We start from the raw sequence: 22,323 nt of genomic DNA on the forward strand, positions 1-22,323 counted from the left end.
TACACCTCTATTATGTAGTTCGAAATGGAGTAGGAAAAAGTTTAAAAAACTTTTTTTAATTCTACCCCCTAGCAATATATCTTAAGTTAAATCTTCAATATAAACTATTTAAAAACTTATTTTTTAATATATATATATAAATCAACACGGACAAAGATCTATACATGTCGTTCATTTATTCATTATTTTGTGTTAAAAATAAAGATATTTAAGAACATTGGAATGTTTTCTCAGCGATTTTCTTATGAAAATCCTGATGCGGCCCGGCCTCAACTAGATTCCGCCTCCAGCGGCCCCCGGCTGATTTGAGTTTGAGACCCCTGCCGTAGATGGATAGATACCATAGATGGATATATACCATAGATAGAGGGATGGATGAATACCATAGATAAGTACCATAGATAGATGGATCGATACCATAGATAAACTAGATGGATAGATGGATAGATATCATAGATGGATATCATAGATTGACGGATAGGTACCGTAGATTGATAGATGGATAGATACCATAGAATCGGTGGTATCTATCCATCTATTAATCTATGCCATAGATTAATAGATGGATAGATACCATAGATGGATACTATAGATAGATGGATATCATTGATAGATGGATAGATACCGTAGATTCATAGATACCATTGATAGATGGATAGATACCATAGAATCTGTAGAATCTATCCATATATATATAGATGGATAGATACCGTAGATTGATTGTTGAATCTATTTAAAAGCACATTTATTGGTTTGATTAAATCAAAAATTGGAGAAATTCATGTTTAGGAAATGTTTAAAAGAAGAACTAGTTTCTACAAGGACAGTGTGTTTCAGCAGACCTGGAGGGGTCGAGGGGTGGGGTAGTAGGAGTGTGTGTGTGGTGGGGGGTGTTACTGATTTTGGGCCTTCTCCTTTCAGGGATTTGCTTTTAAAGGATGAGCCCTCATGGACCCTGAGGTCCTCCAGTGCCGGCCTTTTACTTGTCATGGGGTGTTTGGGTCAATAGCAACGTTGACTGAGACGGACGGCTTATTGATGCCATCTGGCTCCAGGATGGCACATTGCTAAGAAATGGTAAATGGAGCCGGAAGTGAACCGTTTTCTATGGATGATGTCACTCTCACTCGGTCCAGTTCTCTGATACAGTCAACGCTTGGACCTGCAGGCTCAATTTGAACCATTAGTGAGGCGGCTGTCCAATGAAGACGTAGAATTAGGAGACTTTCCCTCAACCAGCTGGCCTGACATCAGGAAACAGTCAACAGGATTCAGTCCCTTTGGGTCTAAATGAGCTTCTCCATTTCTGATACTCTTTTAACCATTATCCTCTTTTGTTTGGCACCACAAAAGTTTTCTTTCTTTTATGTTTCAGGTGTAAACATTTTTTTTGTTTACCTGATAAAATTGTAAAAGTAAGGAAGGAAGGATCCCCAAACACAAAACTTTTTGCAGATAATAGGATTTGTTGTTTGGAGAAAACATTCACTGGGCCTTTAGAAATCAAATGTTATTTGTTTCTCCACCTTTCCTCTGTGAGGAACGACGTCCTCTGGGCTTTTCTGAGATAACGTGTCCTCCTCTCTATTGTGTTCTTTGTCATTTCATCCAGTTTTTCCTCTTAAATTTAAATAACAATTTAGTTTTTACTACAAAAAAGCAGAAAATGAACCCGGTTGAGCATTCAGCGTGTTTGTTTCGCCTCTCAGGCTTCATGATCTTTATTTGTTTTTCCCGGAATCGATGATTATTATTCAAAACTGTCTTCCTGGATAAATTCTGTCTCTGTGTGTTGCAGGGACTCAAAGTTTCTAATGCAGTGATGCAGTTTCACAGGTTTTAATGATGGAAACGGCTTGTTGTTGGCGGCGTTTGCATGAAAAATGTATGTTGGACGAGGATCCGACAGGCCATGAACACAGAGGTGGAGGCAGCCGAGCTGACCCGGGTTTGGGAGGAATACCTGAAGATGTCGATGCAATATTAATACACTGGTGCCCCACAAGCAGCAGAACTGCAGGAAGGTCAGAACCTGCACAGATATGTCTCTTCAAACTTGATATTCAAAGCTGTGTGGTCGTTAAAAAATATCTTCCCTGTGATAATGTCTATCATAGCAGATCTCAAACAAGTTTTTAGTTTCAATTTGACAGAATTAGTAATATTTCATAAATAAAATATGGTTAAAGATCTGTATAAAAATGATGAAGCATTTAATACACTAAAAGTGTGATTTTTCTTTTTTTTAAAAGACCCTCTGGAAAACATTGTGTTTCTTATGTGTTATTTTGACATTTTTCTATTTATGTAGGACAAATATAAAGAAAATGAAGCTTAAAAAATGCATTTCTTGTAGAATTTCTTCATTGAAATTGTTGTGAATTTGCAGAAGACAAAAAAAATGTGATTTGAAAATGAACGTATTTGTGAAGTAGAAGCTACTACGGCAAGCCACAAGCTTGAAAAAGACCTTGATCTCAGTCACATAATTAAATAAAGGCAAAAAAATAGATTATTATTATTGTTATCATCAACTAAAGTGTCAGTATGTGACATGGAGGGGGTCAATACTATTATATGATGAGTTGTGGTGAGAATGTATTGTGTAAACAAAGGGATAACGGGTAATGAGGGCAGGCTTACTTCTGCGCAAACAGTTTCACCCACATATCAAAGGCTAATTTCTAATGAACTCCTGCCACTCTGCAGAAACAATGTTTTAGAAAACAACTATTTTGATTTTGGATAAAAACAACACATATACATTCGGAAGCTGAAAATGTTTTTGATAGTTTTCTCATATGGAATAATATCTCATTATCACGAGAAAATTAACTTAATTGTCTTGAGAAAACGAGATAATAACTCGTTATAACGAGAAAAGAACTTTGTTTTCTCGTGATAATGAGATGATGCAATAAATTAAATTACGCTTTACGTTTTTGCAAGAAAATTTGATAATATCTTGTTATAACGAGATATTGTGTCGTTACAAAGAGAAGACAAACTTTGTTTTCTCGGGATAGTGAGACAATGCATTAAATGCAATTTTATGCTTTATTACCCTTTACATTTTCTCAAGAAAACAAGCTAATATCTCGCTATAACAAGATAATATCTCACTAGATTGAGATATTATCTTGTTATAACAAGAAGACAAACTTTGTTTTCTCATGATAACGAGATTATGCAATAAATGCAGTTTTATGCTTATTACACTTTACAGTTTTCAGAGAAAACAAAAATATCTTGTTATAATGAGATATTATCTTGTAATAATGAGAGGACGAACTTTGGTTTCTAATGATAACGAGATAATAACTCGTTTTCTCAAGAAAACAAGATAACAAACTTTGTTTTCTCGTGATAACGAGATAATGAAGTACCCCCCTCTCTCTTTCCCACACTGAGATGCCGGGATGTCACCTGTTTTAATTCTTTTTATTTTGTGGTTAACAACAAAAACAGCAGAAGAATAATCCATAAAAGATGATGCGTTCAATGAACTCCGGACGTTAGCGGACCCAAGCGGCCACTCTGCCCAACTCAGTCCGCTCCTACTTTTGTCATTTTTATACAATCCGCAGCAAAACAAAGAAAAAATGTCGACTCTATTGAATCAATCGATTACATAAGGATCAGTTCGGGTGTTCGAGATTTTCTCTGATAAACTGCTTTGGTTTGCTGCTGATGTCCGGAGGTCAGTGAACGCACCATGAAGAAACGCCCATCGGCCGAGGTTCTGTCAATCAACCTGTTTGTTCGGGGGTTTTATGAAATAAAGGGAGGGGCTGATGCATGAGACTGAATTAAGACGTTTAAAGACCACTAATAAAATAAAAAAATAGACTAAAAAACAACTTCTGTGGAGTGTTCTTTTGCTGTGTTTGTTGCTAAACATAAAATGAAGAGACTCAAATCAGGTAAAGTCTCGGTGTCTCCCTGCGGGAAAGGAAGAGGGATATGCTTCATTCTTTGTTCTTAATCATCTCGTCATAACGAAAAAACCAACTTTGTTTTCTCGTTATAACAAGATAGTAGATTTTATTATAACGAAAAAAACAAAATTGGGGCAGGCAGTTTTTGGCTTCCTTATTAAAAGACCAGAGTGGAACTTTAAAATGACAGTTTCTGTGCTTCTCTATAACAATCTGTGCATCAAAAAGCTTTAATGATAGTAACTGATTAACTCGAAGCTTAATTTACTAAAAACTAAATAGATATTTCTGCATGAAGCTTCATTTCTTTTGGTGCCTTAAACAAAAAAACTAAATAAAATCTGCAACTAGAAGTTTAACTGAGAGGAAAAGCATGAAGAGATGGTTCGTTGTTAATGCTTCATCGGTCTCCCTCCCTTCAGGAATTCAGAGTAAAACAACAGAAACATGTTGTGAGGAAGCTTATATAAATCTGGTAACCTTTATTGTTGCAGAGTTCAGAGATTTGGAAGAATGGCGGGAAGCGCTGTAAAGGTCAGGCAGCTGCTCAGGGCGCCGCTCATCCTAATCTGAGCTGGAGCAGCAGCAGTCGGAGTGTCGGCTTTGTGCTGGAGCGCGTGCAGACTTTACAAACTGCAGTTTGAAGCATGGAAGTGCGGCTCCGTTTCTCGACGCCGTCAGGGTTTGAATGACTGTTTCAGGCTTTCATGAAAAGATTCTTCACAGTCAAACGTGTGGAAGACGGGCGGCGTCTCTTCTAGCGCTGACACTGATATGCAGGCGGGTGATTGGCTGACAGTTTCTCCAGAGAAGTCTGTTCTGTTTTCTATAGAAGCAAACATGAACCATTTCTGCGTAAAACTGATCAGTTTCTCTGCAGGCGGGAGTCCCGCTGGGCTCTGATTCAGTCAAAAATCGTAAATCTAATCATCTGGAAGTCTGCGGATGGAGCTGAGCCTGCAGGAGGCTGCAGCCTGACTTCATGTTCTCTGCTGAGCTGCTCTGCTGCCAGGGAAACAAAACTTTCTGTATCTGGAATTAATAGTGCTGCTGTAATCTTTTGTGGTGTTTGGAGAAAGCAGTCTTTTCAGACTTTACTCTAACACCTCGCCCCTGACCTGCAGCGGCGACGCTGGCGTTCTCGAGCTGCGTATTTGAATTCAGGGTTTGGAGGGACGAGTGAAACCACAATTGGAATTGGAAGGTGGCCTTGATGTTTGTGTTAACCTACAAAAACGCTTTTGTTCCTTCTGCGTCGCACAAGTTGAGGTTCTACTCTTTAAGTCGAAGGCAGGAGCGTGAAGAATCCAAGGCGACTCGTGAATGGAGGAATAAATGATCTTTACAAAACTTTGTGTGAAGACATTTCTGTCTTAATTGGTTTATTCTGCTGAGCGTTTTTACGTCAAACACAAATCATGCTTTTCCTTTTTAGCCAAAATCAAAAACTTTTGGCGTTTTCTAGGACATAATTTCTGCAGATCATTACTCTGAGTTATGGATTCCTCTCTAGCTTACAGCCCCTCACACCCACAACCTAACGTTAGTGGTGTAACAAAAATGGCGAGCAACATCAGAGTAATCCAGTCGTACAGTTTAGATCCAGATTCCAGCTCAGACGAGGAAAACAAAGACGTTCATGGATCTATTTGTCTGCAAGAATGCATCCAAAAGGAGCAGAGAGAAGTGTGGCCCCGCCCACTTTTTAAAGAAATATTCAGAAATACAAATTTGAGCTTAATTTTATTCATAAATATTTTCCATTGTCAGAAAAATGCCATAAGAACACCTTAAAAATGCAAAACATATAATTTTCATTAATGATTCTTAACAGAGCAAATTAAGAAGTGAAGAAAAGCTTCAAAAAGATTACGGTTTATTGCTTTAAATCACATCACAGCTTCTCTGTTGTGGATTCAGCATCGACCAGCAGGTTTCATTTCAGTTTCTAAAGCTGAAGCATCGCAGGTCCTTGTGCTCTTCCTCACTATTTCCTTTTTCTACCGAAGTGAAAATCCGTAACATTTGATCTGAGAGGATAAAGAGCGAGTTTGTAGCTGTGTGTGAAGTCAAACAGGTCCTTCATGTACCTGCATCTGCTGATCTGAGCTGTCAGCAGAACAGCGCGTCTCTGAAAACCCTGAACTTCAGAAATACTGCAGCTGTCAGAGGCTCTGACCTTCATCCTGGATGCTCAGCTCGACGATGTTTTAGTTGGATCCTGCAGTGAGAGCCTCATGTCAGCTGAGCCGCTCCCGGGAGCAACTGCAGGGTCGTTTATGAATAATACCACTGATAAAGATGGGATATTTATTCACTGATAGTCACAAAAGTCTCTGCTTTGATGCATATACATTTAAATCAGCTGCTCAGTCGCGTCAAATCAAATGTCAGTAATAATTTCATTCACATGACAGACGATGGAATATTTAAAAAACCCTGCTACAAATAAAGAGAAAGAGTTTTGCAAATAAAAGAAAAACTGTAGCAATAAAAAGAAACAATGTTACAAATAAACAAACAATGTTACAAATAAACAAACAATGTTGCAAATAAACAAAACAATGCTGCAAATAAACAAAACAATGTTGCAAATAAACAAAACAATGCTGCAAATAAAAAGAAACAAAGCTGCAAGTAAACAAAACAAAGCTGTAAATAAACAAACACTGTAGCAATAAAAATAAACAATGTTGCAAAAAAATAAAACGATGTTGCAAATAAAAAGAAATGATGTTACAAATAAAAAAACACTGCAAAAAATGCTGCAAATAAAAAAGCCACAACAGAAGTAGTTTGTTCAGTTGTTTTGCCCGTGTGTCGCTGTAAGGAGAGAAAAATGAATTGGAACGAACGACAAGCGGATTGCTGGATGTGAATCACAGAGGAACAGGCATAGATCGCAATTTCTTCTTAAATTGTTTAGTATGATTTATTAAATAATAATAATAATAATCTTTATTTATAAAGCGCATTTCATGGCGTGCGCCAGCTCAAGGCGCTGTACATAAGAAACATAAAGAAAGAGAACATATAAACATTTAAAATAGACTATCAAATACCCATTAAATACCGGCCCCTCCCCGCCCACAATGCCCACCCCTGAAACATTCCAAAAGAAACCTGTGGCTTGGCTCTGCTGTACAAAATTAAATTGTAAGTATATTGTATCTAATCCAGATACAATTCCTTTGAAGGTTTTTTTTGTTTGTTTGTTTTTATGCAGCAGTGTTTCTTTCTATTTTTCTCTTATTTTTTGCAAAAAAGAAAATTTGTTGTTGTTTGACGGGTTTTTTTTTTGTTTTTTCTGCAGCTGCTGTAGAAAACACAAGTTCCTGCAGTGGTTTCGTGTGAGACAAAAATTAAAACACTCCTGAGTGTGATATTAAACAAATAGAAGTTCAGTATTCAGATCTGTTTTTATTTGAGATAAAATCTATTTTCCTGTAAAACAAAAGGATTTGTCCGTCACACTAACATAAAACAAAAGCTCTTATGTTTTATTTCAATTCACTTAAGAAAACTATTTTAATATTTCTCTACTGTTCAAATGTTACTTTAGCCTTTGAAGGTTTTTTAATCATCTTGCCAAAATATTCCTTTTACTGTCAGACTTCAATGAATAAGTCATATTCAGGAGGAAGAATGGGCAGTTTTAGCCTTTTTAACTGTCATCTTTGGGAAATGTGGAGCATTAGATCTCTAAAACCAGACGGCGAGCTTTGATCTGCTGGCGGCGTCCGCGCTCTCCGAGGAGGTCTGAAGTCATCAAGTGTAACTGTGAGGTTTTGGTGGAAACGGCAGATTGTTCTCTTCCCGCTGAAATTGAGTTACGCGTTCGTGAATCTCCAGACAAATGGAGTCTGAAGCCGTCTGTTGAGATGGAGGCGAAGATGTTTGACAGCGGATCGATCAAACTTCAGAATACGACTCGCAGAATGAGATAAGGAGAGGGGAAAATCAACATCTGAAGAGCAGCTTAGTTCATCCTGGGGAGCAGGTGGCGAGCGGGGGGGCTCTCAAGAAAAGAGGCACTTTAGTGATTCTGGATGAATCCCAGGTGAGATTTAGCCACACAGAAATGCTGCAGGTTAAATCTGTGAAAAGAGAGGATGAGAGGAGGAAGATCTGCAGATTTCAGAAGGAAGGATGTGCTTTTTAAGCAGAACTCGCCTTGTTTTGTTTCTCTGGTCGTGAATGCGACTCCTGTCGAGTGAAAATGTTTTTGAGCTGAATTACAAGCGCTTGAGCAGCATGCGGCGCCGTTTGTGTTTATCAGCAGACACCTGCAACACAGTTGGAGAACGGCGCAAAATTCAGAGCTGAGATAAATATGTCAGCAGGATTTAACTCACTTCTAAGGCTCACCTGTTTTTAAATGTAAGTAAAAAATAATACATTTTGGTGGCCCTAAAACCACATCGTACCAACAGACCACAGATGTTCAAATACACTTTAAATCTGGGTTTAGATAAACTTCAAAATAACCTAAATGTCAAAATAGTCCAAAAAGCTAGCAGAATTGGAATTTTTAAAACTTTAAAACCTTAACTTTTGACATAATTATGAATAATAAAAACGCAGGAATATTATTCCAGAATAAATCAACTTAAACCTTAAATAACTTTCAATATTTTACTCTCCATAAAAATAAATTTTGTCAAAATTATACAAGTTAGAAATGAGTGCAAGATAACATAAATAACAATGAAATAAAATGATCTGGAGGGTCGGATATTATTACCTGGAGGGCCGGATCTGGCCCCCGGGCCTTGACTTTGAGTCTTGTCATAGGGGAACTTTAAAGCTTTATCCTTTTAAACTTTAAAGGATAACCTCGTTTACAGCAAAGCTGTGACATTTCGGTCTAAAGTGGCTCACAGAGACACGTTTTAACCAAAGTCTGGATCAGGTCAGACCCAAAAGGTCATCTCCAGAGTCACAGAAATTTAAAGCGTCGGATGAAAACATCTGAGTTTGTCTTGGGTTTTTTAAAACCTTTACCACAAACACTTCTTGAAGTCGATCATCCGCACAGAGACTGAAACTGCATCCAGAAGCGGTCTTTAGTTTGTCGTGTCCTCCATTCTGTCTCCACGCCGTGGACGGCTCAACTATAGGCCCTACATTTCAAAGCGTCAGAAGCATCGGATCACGTGAGCTATGATTGTGTATTTGAGGAGCGGCGCCTCCTTTCATGACACCTAAAGAAAAGAGGATTCTGGCAGCAGAGCAGAACTTCGTTTCATGGCATGAATGGAGTCATTTGAGGAGCCTGAAGGCTTTGTGGGAGGTTTAGTCGAAGATCAGTGAGTCAGAATGAAAAGTGACAAATATAATTCAGATATCAGACAAACTTCAGCCGCGTCAGCTGACAGACGTGACCGGGAGCTGATTTTCTCAAACTTGCGTCTCGGAGATGTTTTGTTTTGGGTTCACTGCCAACAGTCGATTGTTCGACACTGTCATCAAAGAGTCTCGTTTTTGAAACGCCTCTTTTGGATGAACTGTTTGAGAGTTTGTTCTCAGACTTTCTTCAGATTTAGTTTGAAAAGTTTCTATTTGGATGAAGAAAGTCAACCATTGAGCTGGAAATCTAAGAAAACTGAATACTTTGGGGTTTTTATGCTTTCTTCTTAAAATCAACCTGATTTTCTTAGGTCTCTTTGTTTGTTAGTACCCCAGGTAGAAATGTTTCTGGAACCTTCAGGTATTTATGGGGAGTTAACATGACATAACCTCAGTTATTTATCACATTTGATTCATCTTAGATAATAATTTGATGCTATGACTCAACATCTTTGTAGCTTAAAGAGCCACTCCGATGAAAATGGTGCTTTTAACATCTTCTTGTGGCATTTTTCTGAAGCTGGAGGACATAAAGAAAATTAAGCTTCAAATTGCATTTCTGAGTACTAGATCCCTGTACGTTTTTCTTGTCTGAGATGGAATCCTGCTAAAAACGTATGGCTAGATATGATGTCCGTCGCCATTTTTGTTTCACCGGTAGGGATACGAGGGGCTGTAAGATAGCGGAGCAGGGAGCTTGTTGCCCACTGATGGTAGCGATGGGCAGCCTGACGTTGTAATTAAGTCTGAGTAAGTGAACTTTTCCAACAAGCATTGCAACGCTTCAAACTTCCATTATTCTTTCCTTCGTTGTTTTGACCCACTATCACAATTCCTGGCCAAAGAGATCTTTAGTCACATAGTTTTGTTTACAAGCTTTAGTTTAAAACAGAAACTTTCAGTTGAACTCGAGGTTCAGGACTCGGTTTGGACCAAATTAGACGATTCAGTCTTTAATTTTCTCTATTTTCTCCATAATTAGAAAAATGCTACAGCCTGTTAAAAACACCATTTTTATTGGAGCTTATCTTTAAAGATTTGTAAAATGTCTGAATGTGTTTTAATGCGTTTGTTTTTAATTAGCTCAGCAAAGAAAATCTCTGAAAAATTGGCAACATTTTTATCTTATTTCCATTTTTTTCTGCTGAAAGTCTGTTTTGATGTCTGAGTTCGGTCTGGTAAACCACCTTGAAGGTTGTTTGAGTTCATCAAGACGTCTTTTATTCTTGACGGTTGGTGTCTGTCTGTGCCGACTCTGCAGGAACCAGAGCTCCATCACCTGTCTGCTGCTTTTCCTTTGAGGCTGATGTCTAATCTGCCGCTCTTAATCTGCACTCCAAACATCAAGTAATTGGGGCTGAAAGCACAACTTGTTCACACTTTTCCCGCACAATAGACAAATGACGCTGAAAAGGGGGGATTGGAGCATGAAGAGGAGAAACCTCCGCCGCTGAGGTACCGCCGCTGCGTGCGTCACACTCCGCCCGTCTGTGGGAAGAATAGCAGGGCTTGTGCGTCTCTATGGCAACACGGACATGTCATAAGGATGAGAAACTTTCTTTGAAAATGACCCGCTGAAGGTTAAGAAGAGGAACACTGACAAATGCATGTGCATATACCTGAGCTGCATGTAGAGGATCCAGCTTTTCAAAGGGTTTTAATCTGCAGAGGATTCAGGTTAAAACTCCGGCTTTTATCAGGAATCTCCCTCAGCAGCTTTCATGTTTCATAGATCGGATGCTTTGATCAGAGTCAGCTTTGGTTCAGCCTTCATTTAGGATTTCAGAACGGTTTGAAACACGATGGGAGAAAAAAAAAGTTAAAGAAAAAAGGCTTTTTTGGCCATAATAAAACCAACATGGTATCAGATTTAATGGTGGATCGTGGACATAATATAAGTGTAGAGTGACTGCAGCATGGAGCAGGTCTGTAGATCCTTCGTCGATTCACAGATCAAACAATTTCATCTATTGTGTTTGAATGGTTGTTATGTTAATAAAGTTAAAGTTAAAGTCCCACTATTTGTCACGCACCTAAGTGTGTGAAATTTGTGTCTCCTGCAGACACAGCCGCGCTCGGGAACCATTTGGTGGTTTAACCCCCCAGCCAAACTCCTTAGTGCTGAGTGTCAAGCAGGGAGGCACTGGGTCCCATTTTTAAAGACTTTTGTATGACAAGGCCGGGATTTGAACCCACGACCTTCCAATCTCAGGGCGGACACTCTACCACAAGGCCACTGAGCTGGTTCAATGCCTTTTTGCTGGATGTTTGAAAATTAAAATATGTATTTAATCTTTATTTATACCTTTATTCAGAACAGAATAACAAAACTCTTTGGTAAACAGTGTGACACTGACCTCGGTCCAGCCTCTGGACGCTGGAGCCGAATCAGGGTTTTTTTTTTTTAAGTTGGGGCTATTAACGACCTAAACCGGACATCATCCGAGCGAGCGTAAAGGGTATCCGGTCCATTTTTTAAAATCAAACCTATTTTCCGCTGTACTTGCTGTTTTTACTGTGTTGTCAGTGTGACGACCAACCTCGGTCTCCCCTACTGGTTACACAATACGAGTAACACAGTAAAAGATGTACATTAAAGCCTACAGAAGACAAAAGTATTAACAAAAGTACCCATTGTATGAAGATGAGTCACACAGAAAAAGAGCTGTTTTGAAAATACTTCAAAATCACTGTAGAATGACGGTTTGTTTACTAGTACTTCCTGTAGAAATGGTGGGTTATTGCGTGAATCGACGAGTGTTCGGAGATTCGCGAGGTCGGCAGCAGCCGTCCATAGCCAATGTGAGTCATTTGCCATAGCTAGACCGCTCCGGCGTCAACACCAGAGCCGGACCAGATGACGTGTACAGAAAACAGTTATGTTGCTTAAATGTTTTAAGCGATATCAACAATTTCATTTTAAATATTTTTTTTTTTTAATTTGATTGTATTCTTCTTTGTTAAAAGATAAATTTCTGTTCATTGAAGAGATACAAATAGTTGATCTATTTTATTCTGGTTCACACTGTGATGGTAGTATTATGATATGGGGTTTCTATTCAGCCCCACCAAACCCTTTTAGCATTTTGATCCTTAAGTTTGACGTAAAAATGTTGATGAATGCTGTGTCACTCCTTCCTGTATGATTTCCTTGGGACGGGCGTGTGTGTAAAAACTCCTTTTGACTCCACAAAATGTTCAAACACACATGCCTGCTGAAGGCGATCTGCTCTGAGTGTATCAATCTTTATTTTTTCCTCATCAATAAACCAGACTCAGTAAACATGCCTTGTGTAGATCAGGCTCCATGAATCGTCACGGTGAGGCCCTCAGGCTGCTAATTGCCTTCCTTTCAGTGTTGCAGACTCAGGATGAAATTCTGATAATGTGACACCTTCCACACTCGCCTCCTACAAACCTGGGTATAATTGCAGAAAAATGCTGCCGCCTGCATGCCAATTTAAAGCTGGTTTATGTTCAGGCAGAAAGGGCTGATGTGACAGGGCAGAAAAGAAAGCTTCACAGAGGTGTATTTTTGGAATTCAACACAGCAAACTCCAAATGAGACTCAAACGCAGAAAGAGACCAGCGGTTTTCATTTATGCTGTGGGAAACAGTGTTTATGGTTTATGTTGTGGTTTAACCACCTCTGTGCACGTGAAGCCGAAGACTAACCTGCTCAGACATATTAAAACAGTTTGTCTTCCTGGACAGATAATGAGGATCTGATGAGCAGACATGAGGCAGAAAACATCCCAGCAGATATCAGGAGGAATCCGTTTGGTCCTGCGGGAGCCAAGTGATGAGACCGGAAGGAGACCGGATTTTTTCCTTATTTCAAAGTTGCTGTAAGCAGTCGATGTCTCAGATTTAATTACAGAGCAACACCCACGGCTACAAGCTGATGGCAGGTGGAGTGAGACAAGCTGCTCATCTAATAGTGTGATGATCAGCAGAGAAAAATGGTCTAAAGAGAGATGTGAGGGGTTCAGGCTCCATCCAGCCTAAAGTCCCGCACCAGCTAGATTTTATATCTATTGTGGTCTTTTAATTATGATTGTGCTGTTTTTAGCTAAAAGAAAAAAAACTGTAATTTTTAAGACATTTTCCGAGGAACAACATGAGCTCATGATAATTTTCGTTGAGCTTTTTCAAACATCTGGTTTTCATCTGCTCCTGATATAATGCAATTTGAATAAATACATACTTAGAAAACAGTTTTAATCTTAAATTAATTTTTGGGGTGTCAACCTTAATGCACGCAGTTAATCCAAAAAAAATTAACGCGTTAATTAACACAAGCTAATCACACCTCGCGGAGCAACAATATTTCGCTTTGTCTCAGACAGTTCCAGGTTCCACGGCGTGCGTCAAAACACTTCGTCAGTAATTATCCCACTTATACCATGGTCACTTAAACATTAAATAAATATTAGGGCTGTGAAAGTTAATGCATTGACGCACACGATTAATCGTCCAGAATTAACACATAAATATTCATTAACGCCCTCAGGCGTCCCGCCATTCAGCTGTGAGATGAGCGTAATAAAACTCTGTCTAAAAAGAACTTCAACTAATACATTCATATATATATATATACTGTAGATATATAAACTCCTACATTCCCATATGTATTTATATATATAAATATATATATATATATATATATACACACACACACATATAGTATACTGTATATACATATATGTATATATATATATACAGTATATATATGTGTGTGTATATATATATATATACATATATATATACATATATATATATATGTGTGTATATATAAATATATATATACACACACATATATATACTGTATATATATATATATATATATATATATATACTGTATATATATATATATATATATATATATATATATATATACATATGACAATATGTGGCTATTTTATCCTATCATCATAAAAATCAAACAAGAACATGTTAAAAAAACAAAGAAGCATTAGCATTTTCATTGGAGTGGGTCTTTAAATCTGCTGTAAAAACATCTCAAATCCTCTTTGGCGGCGGATCGGACTCAGAGGCGGAGCTACAACCTGAGCTGTAAGCGGACATGAGATGATCCCTCCATCAGGACCAAATCAGAAGCTCTTTCTTCTTCTCTCTGAACCACTTTGACTGGAGAAAATAAGAGAAATCCTTCTAAATTTAATTTGCCTGTTTGATTTACGATGCCAATCTCCGGCTCTTCTTCTTCCCTGGTTTCCATGGCAGCTGGTGAATTTAACATAAAACGCCTGTGATCAAATTTGGGATATTGAAATATGATTAATGAGACAATGTGTTGAGATAAGAACAACTGTAAATGTTTGAGGAATAAATCTTTTTACTGTTTCTCTGACATAGAAAGCGCTGAAAGCCTTCTGTTATCGACTCTGCAGCTGTCAGCTTGGATGCGAAAATCATTTTTCACTGCGTTTGTTGGTTGAACTCTGGTTAACAAGCTCGGCGCACATCTGTGCCGCTCTCACTGTTGGTTTTCTAAAAAGAAAAGAGGACAGAAGCACCTTCTGAGATTACGTTTGTGTAACAATGCTCCCCTCTGTTTTAAAGAGAGTCTGAACTCAGTTTGACGGCGGTGTAGTCAAGAGTGAAATTGAATGAGAAGTCTGGGTATGCCTTCACACTGCAGGTATGTCATCTCCATGACTGCAACCGGGGGTTCGATTTTTCTGCCTCAGTGTTTTGGCAAAAACCTGAGACAAAATTATTTAAAGAAATATAAATCCATCATAGGCAGAGGAGGGCTGTGAGAAGGCATCGACTATTGATGCTTCCAGCATGACATCCTAAAATACTACGGAAATCGATCCGTGGAAGCTCAAGTCTGTCTAACTTTGAAAATTTAAAAACATAAAAACCTTGGAGATTCTTTCTGCTGAAAGGCTGCAATTTCTCTCTGTCAAGAACTCGCTTTGTACTTTTTATGTCAGATGTCAGCCTAAATGCACTGGATGCAGATTGGAGGAAATAAGTATTTTATTGTTGAGTTTGAAGGTTTTTCACACTTTCAAAGAAATGTCATTTGAACAGAGAACGATAGAAAGTCATATTAAATAATTTATTTAACTTAATTTTAGGCGAAACCCTGATTATCAAGCACAGAGGTCAGATGTTTCTTGTAATTGATAAGCACATACACTGTATTACCAAAAGTGTTGTCTCACCTGCCTTGACTCACATTGCTAACCCACAGAGTTCAGTATGATGTGAGTCCACCTTTTGCAGCTAAAACAGCTTCAACTCTTCAACAAGGTTGAGGAGTATGTTATAGGAATTTCTTGCCTAATTCAGTCTTTTTCTAGGAAAGTTTCCTCAAATCAGCAACTTTATGGGATTGAATCTTCACCCTCTGTAAAGTGTTTGCGGTTGGTTTAAGCATAGACTAAACGGGCTAACAACTGGACACTAGTTACAGATGTGTTAGGCTTTTAATGTGTTATGGATAAATAAAGCAAAATAAAATGACACAACCATCACTGAACTAGTATGTTCTAAATATAGTTGTACCCATGAATCCACTGTGTCTGCAACTTTGTTATTTAATACACTTATATGGCACATTTCATTGTATATATTTTTCTACATATTTTGTTATACTTTATATCGTATTTTATATTATGTTCTGTATTTTTTTATGCCAATTTCTTTGCACTGAAACGGTTGCTGCAATTTCATTGTCCTTGTGATATTGACAATAAAGGTCTATCTATATCTATCTATCTATATGCATGCGTGTAACATTAGAGTTTGTCGCCGCGTATCAGAGCGGTCTTGGTCTGTGGGAACTGTCTCAATAAATCCATATTTTGAGGAAGACTCCTGGTTTTGTTTGTAAATACTTTTCTTTGGAGTCGAAGGCTTTTCCTTTGTGTTTTTGTTCACTTTAAAATAGGACTGCCACGATTAGTCGACTAATCGACTATTATAATAGTAGACAACTAATTTAATAGTTGATTAGTCGTTACTTTATATTACATGGAGTCAGAGTGTAAAGTTGAAAGTTATAATAGCAATACGCTAACTTTTTGGACTATTTTGGCATTTATTGAGTTTTTTTAGGCTATTTTGGAATTTAGCTAGTATTTCAGCTACATGCTAGTTATTCTGGCTAATTTAGCTTTTTTGTGGCTATTTTAGAGTTTAGCTAATATTTCAGCCGCATGCTATCTATTTTGGCTAATTTAAGATTTTATTTTTTAGCCTATTTTGGAGTTTAGCTAATATTTCAGCTGCATGCCAACTGTTTTGGCTAACTTATGCTTTTTTCAGTTTTTTATGTCAATTTGGCATTTAACTGATATTCAGCTGACTTTCAGCTTCAGTGATTTTAGCCATCAATTTCAGCATCTTCATGAACCAAATTCAGCTTACAGCATTCACACTAGCATTTTTGCAGGTGATGCTATATATTTAGTTTTTCTTTAGTTTTAAGCTAGCGATGGTTAAGATGTGTGCTTTACACCCTTTTTGTGCATGACCCAATTAGTCGACTAAAAAAAGAACAAAAACCGAAACAAAAATAATCTAAGTCAGCGTACATGTTTCTTTTTTTTTTCTGTCTGTGGTCCTAAGCTGGTGACATGTTTGTGAAATTTTCATGAAATTTCCCATTTAGTCGTAAAACATTAAAAATGCTGAATCACAAACTTTACCTCAAAATGGTTGCCAAGCCGTGGGTCGTGTTGCCATTCCATAATCATTTCAAAACGTCCCGGACACGTGTGTTTTGGTTTCATTAGTGTCTTTTAATTTTTTTTTTACTCCATAAGCAATTTTTGGTCAATTATTTATTTATGACGGTTTCCCTCGCCATGATGTCATCGTCTTTGGGGGTGGGGATGGTTTACCATGTCCAACATTCATTTTCAACGGGTATTAGAGTTATTGTGCATGTGGCGGGGGTCACATTTATGTTGTGTTGTGCTGTATATAACAATAGTTACAAATGTCAAGTTTCTGCTTTTTTATTGTATTGTGTGATGAAGTCAGCCTCTCATGTATCGTCATAGAATCCATGATATTGATGAGCAGAGTGGAGCGGCGGCGGTGATGTGTGCGTGCTCAGAGATTCACTGTGGTGGTCCGTGTGGATGCTGACTTCTGTTAAAGGCAGAACGAGCTGTGGTGTGATTGATTGAAAATACAGTTTCATCATATGTGTAAAACAAGCTGTTGTGTTTTTTCTCTGTTTGCAGTATTGACTCTCGTGTTTGTTTGACGTGTGAAGCATCAGCGACCTTTCAGAGAATCTAGAACAGAAACAAGGGCACACCAATGTCTCTGCACCACCAGAACCTCCCTCTGTTTGTTCGCTGTTTAGGTTGAAATCGTCTAACAGGGTTTTCAGAATTGTGAACTCGAGTCTTCAATAATATTTTATGTAATTTGCAAAGCAAGCTGCCATAAATGCTGATCATAAGGCAGAGTGATCACAGCTACATAGCAGTTTTTTTAAGTGTGACGTTAAGTTTAAAAGTGTCAGAAAACTGTAACTACTGCTCCAAACTGTGAAAGAAGACTTGCTGAAATTCACTGAAAACATGATGGAGGAAAGTAACTTTTACTTGAAATGATTATATTGTAAAGCTAGTATTTGGGTCAAATTGACCCAACTTAGTTTTTATTTAATTTGAAACATCTTCCACTTGGCTTATTTAGCGTACTCAACATATAAAACACATAATAGTTCATATAATACCATTTTTAACCCACCTCTACATGTTCATGTTATAAATGTATTGCTTGGGTCAAACTGACCCAATTTTGAAGTTTGTATGTACTGTAAAACATTTCCTGGTTGGCTTATGTAATGTGCCCAGCATGTAGAATAGAAACGGCGCAATAAATGTAATTGTAAAACTGCCCAACATGCTTAAAGTACAAAGCTACTTCTTGGGTCAATTTGACCCGGCTTTTCCAGTTTTATTTACTTTGAAATTGACTCTTCCTTGGCTTATTTGGTGTAATCGTCATATACTATAAAATAGTTCAGTTAATATATTTGTAAAACTGCTCTTCATGCAAATATTAAAAAGCTACTCTTTGGGTCAATTTGACCCGGCTTTGCAGTTTTATTTACTTTGAAACGTCTCTTGCTTGACTATTTTAGTGTAATTATCATATAAAACAAAGTAGTTCAGTTAATACATTTATAAACCCACCTTACATGCTGACATTAAAAATTCTAGTACTTGGGTCAATTTGACCCAGTTTAAAAGTTTTATGCACTTTAAAACGTCTCTTCCTTTTCTAATTGTGTGTAATCAACATATAAGATTAAATAGTTCAGTTAATAAATTTGTAAACCCAACCTACATGTTTATAGAATTAACCTATTATTTGGGTCAAATTGACCCAAATGAAAAGTTTATTCACTGTAAAACATTTCCTGCTTTGATTTTTTTTTTTATGTAATCAGAATATAGAATAAAATAGTTTAGTTAATATACCCATAGACATTTCCTACATGGTTGTATTACAATCCTACTCTTGGGGTCAATTTGACCCAACTTAAAAGTTTTATTCACTGTGCAATGGTTCTCGCTTGGCCTATTTAGTGTAGTTGACATTTAAAGTAAAAATGGTTCAGTTAATACAATTTATAAATCCGTCTCTACATGTTCATAATACAAACCTACTGTTTGGGTCAGTCTGACCCTACTAAAATTTTTATTCACGTCTCTTACTTGGCTTATTTAATGCAATCAACTTGTAACATAAAATAATTCAGTTAATATATTTGTAAAACTGCTCTATATGCTTATATTACAAACCTACTCTTTGGGTCAATTTGACCCTGCTAAAATTTAAATTCACTTTGAAACGTCTCTAGCTTGGCTTAATTAGTGCAATCAACATATAAAGTGAAATAGTCTTGATAATATATTTGTAAACCTGCACTAGATGTTTATATTCCATAGCTACTCTGTAGATCAACTGAATGACGGTTTTTGAGCATGAAATGACATCACTGAACTAATTATTGTTTGGAATTGCTAATAAAGAAGTGAATGATGAGACATTAATTATGTTTTGGGGGATATTTTGATTTTTACTTTTGTATAACTAAATGTGTACTGGGTTAAATTAAGTGCAGTTCCTCTGAAAAGGATATAACAGGAGGATTGAATCAGTTCTGATGAGCTAATCATCAATCAAATATGCAGCAAAACCTTCAGTCTGCTTGATCAGCCTATGCTGTCTTTCCATTTCTGTTCATTTATAGGTTATTTTGAATGAAAAAGAGTTTTTCCAGAAGACGTTTTCAACTTTTAGGGTCAGAGAGTTTCACACAATGAAAGATCAAGTTTTACAAAGGGACGTGGCTTTTGTTAGTCTGCTGAATTCATCATAAAAAGTAAACCACAGATTGTTGATTCATATTGATGTTTGATAAAGTGTGTTTTTGGTTGTGAGGAATAATAGAGTTTTTTGTTTTTTATCCAACTGACTATTTAATCTATTCAGCAGTGGATGAAGCTTATTTTTTAACTGCAGATGAGCGGCTGTAGAAGTTGAGTTTCTTCACTTAGAACAGTCTTGTAAATAAAACCTGAATAAAAATGGGCACAAATTTAGTTTTAAAAGGAGCAGCTCCAGGTCCTCTTCAGTTTATGAACACACAAAAATGCTTTTAATCTTCTCAAATTTTAAATTATGAGTTGAAGAGTGTTTCCACTGCAGCTTCTAAATCAAAGTGTCTGCTGAACAGAATCATTTTTTAAACACTGCTGCCTCGGAGATCAAAAAGCCTCAGTGCAGCGCGGAGAAACAAAACACTTTCAGGCTCACGGAGTCTCTTTGAAATCCTGTTGTCTTATTGCAGACTCTCACACAACTTTTTTCTTCCTCCAACAGACCAGATGGGTGCGAGCTGAAGGAGCAGAAGGACAAAGCAGCAGGAAGCTCACATCCACGGGCGACTTCTCGCCTCCCGGTGTGGAGATGTCGGCCGAGACGTGGGAGAACGACAGCTCGGCCGGCCCTTCGCCCGCTCTCTCTCTGGCCCTGCTCCTTTACAACGAAAGCGATGTGAACGAGACGCTCTTCAACTCCACCAACTCCACCTTCCCAGAATTTTTCTCGGGCCCCAGCGTGGCGGGAGTCCTCATCCCACTCATCTACATCTTTGTTTGTGTGATCGGTCTGGGTGGAAACACTCTGGTCATTCATATTGTGTTGCATTACTCCAAGATCGAGTCGGTGACCAACATCTACATCCTGAATTTGGCCATCGCCGACGAGCTCTTCATGCTGGGGCTGCCCTTCCTTGCCGTGCAGAACACCCTGCAGTCGTGGCCGTTCGGCTCCTTCATGTGCCGACTGGTGATGACGGTCGACTCCATCAACCAGTTCACCAGCATCTTCTGCCTGACCGTGATGAGCATCGACCGCTACCTGGCTGTGGTGCACCCCATTCGCTCCTCCAAGTGGAGGCGCCCCCAGGTGGCTAAAGTGGTGAACGGGACGGTGTGGGCGCTGTCCTTTCTGGTTGTTCTGCCGGTGGTGATCTTTGCTAACATCCAGAAGGCAGGAGGAACCTGCAACATCTCCTGGCCTCAGCCTGCCAACATCTGGAGGGCCGCTTTCATCATCTACACCTCCACCGTGGGGTTTTTCTGCCCCCTCCTCATCATCTGCCTCTGCTACCTGCTCATTGTCTTCAAGATCCGTAGCTCCGGCAAAAAAGTCCACGCCACCTCCACCAAGAGACGGAAGTCTGAGCGGAAGGTGACCCGGATGGTTGTGATCGTGGTGGCCGTGTTCGTCTTCTGCTGGCTGCCGTTCTACGCCCTGAACATCATCAACCTGCTGGTGCTGCTGCCCTCAGAATACCAAGGCCTTTACTACTTCGTGGTGGTGCTCGGCTACGCCAACAGCTGCGCCAACCCCATCGTTTACGGCTTCCTGTCCGACAACTTCAAGAGGGGTTTCCGTAAAGCCCTGTGCCGCTCCACCAGGAGGGTGGAGAACCACGAGCCGGCGGAGCACCAGCAGCAGGAGGAAGGGCGGAGGGCGCTCATGCCCAGGGAGAGCCTGCGGCGAGCCATCAGGGACGAAGAGGACGAGGACGAGGAGGACGTGTCTGAGATGACTGAGATCTACAGAATCACCCAGAACGGAAACGGAAGCTTCCAGCCGCCGAGCTCTCAGGCGCTGTTCGCCGAGAAGGGAGCGACGCCGGGGGCAACCGAGCTGTCCTCCCCCAACGAGAACGCTGGAGACGCCAAAGGGAAGGAGCCCGTCAGCGGGTCAGCGCTCACGGCTCCTCTGCTCCTCAACGGAGCCAAAAACGGGAACGCCAAAAATCTGCCCGAGGAAAATCCGGAGCAGAGCACCTCGCTGGAGATCAGTTATTTATAGAGAAAATGATGGACAAGTTAGCCCCTCCTCTTTTAACCTTTGATGATGTTCATTAAAATAAGTTGTTTTTGTGGTTCCTGATTATAAATAAAAAAAAAAGGGAAATGAGGGAAGCATTAACTTAACAGTATTAAATCTTTTCATATTCTTTACTTCATTATAGATCATTGACTTTTAACTTTTGCTTTTTCTGTTTGCCTGTTGACCCTTAACCTTTCTCTTAACTTCTATTTACAGAATTGAATCGTTGGCTGAAGGTATAAACATTATTTTGCTCCAAAAATAATTTAGAATCATTGTATGGAGAGAAAATAGACTCACTCCGATTTGTGGGCGCGTAATTCTTGATTTGGATTTGTGGGTGCAAAATTTTTGATTTGTAACTCATATAATACGTTATGTGCATCAGTAAAAAATTACAAAAATAAGTAAAATACAATTTACACATGCACAAATTAAAATTACAACAGCTTGAAACTATTTATGAAAACAAATCTTTAAAAATGACGTACGAATCACCTTCTACATACACACAAAACCTCAGTTACGCACGAATCTATGGTGAGATTTATTTGACGTCTCACTGATTCATCTGTGAGTGATGCGTTCAAGTACTGCTAGAATGCTGGGTCCTCAG

The 22,323-nt window shown here is 38.7% G+C and overlaps 1 protein-coding gene across 4 annotated transcripts in view; it reads left to right on the forward strand.

Annotated features, from left to right (window-relative positions):
* Nucleotides 1-21,838, forward strand: part of sstr3 (somatostatin receptor 3) — a 35,381-nt gene extending 13,543 nt beyond the window's left edge. For 3 of the 4 annotated variants that reach the window (XM_024271392.2, XM_024271393.2, XM_024271390.2), the window contains exon 2: nt 20,181-21,838. In XM_024271392.2, the coding sequence (XP_024127160.1) occupies nt 20,181-21,686 (1,506 nt within the window). In that variant the 3' untranslated portion in view covers nt 21,687-21,838. Of the gene's footprint in view, nt 1-921; nt 1,078-1,798; nt 2,025-20,180 lie in introns of all 4 variants that reach the window. The other variant, XM_036213113.1, reaches the window with a different exon arrangement.
* Nucleotides 21,839-22,323: the final 485 nt, after the last annotated feature.

The sequence above is a fragment of the Oryzias melastigma genome, linkage group LG8 (genome assembly GCF_002922805.2).
Source record: "Oryzias melastigma strain HK-1 linkage group LG8, ASM292280v2, whole genome shotgun sequence".
Lineage (NCBI taxonomy): Eukaryota > Metazoa > Chordata > Actinopteri > Beloniformes > Adrianichthyidae > Oryzias > Oryzias melastigma.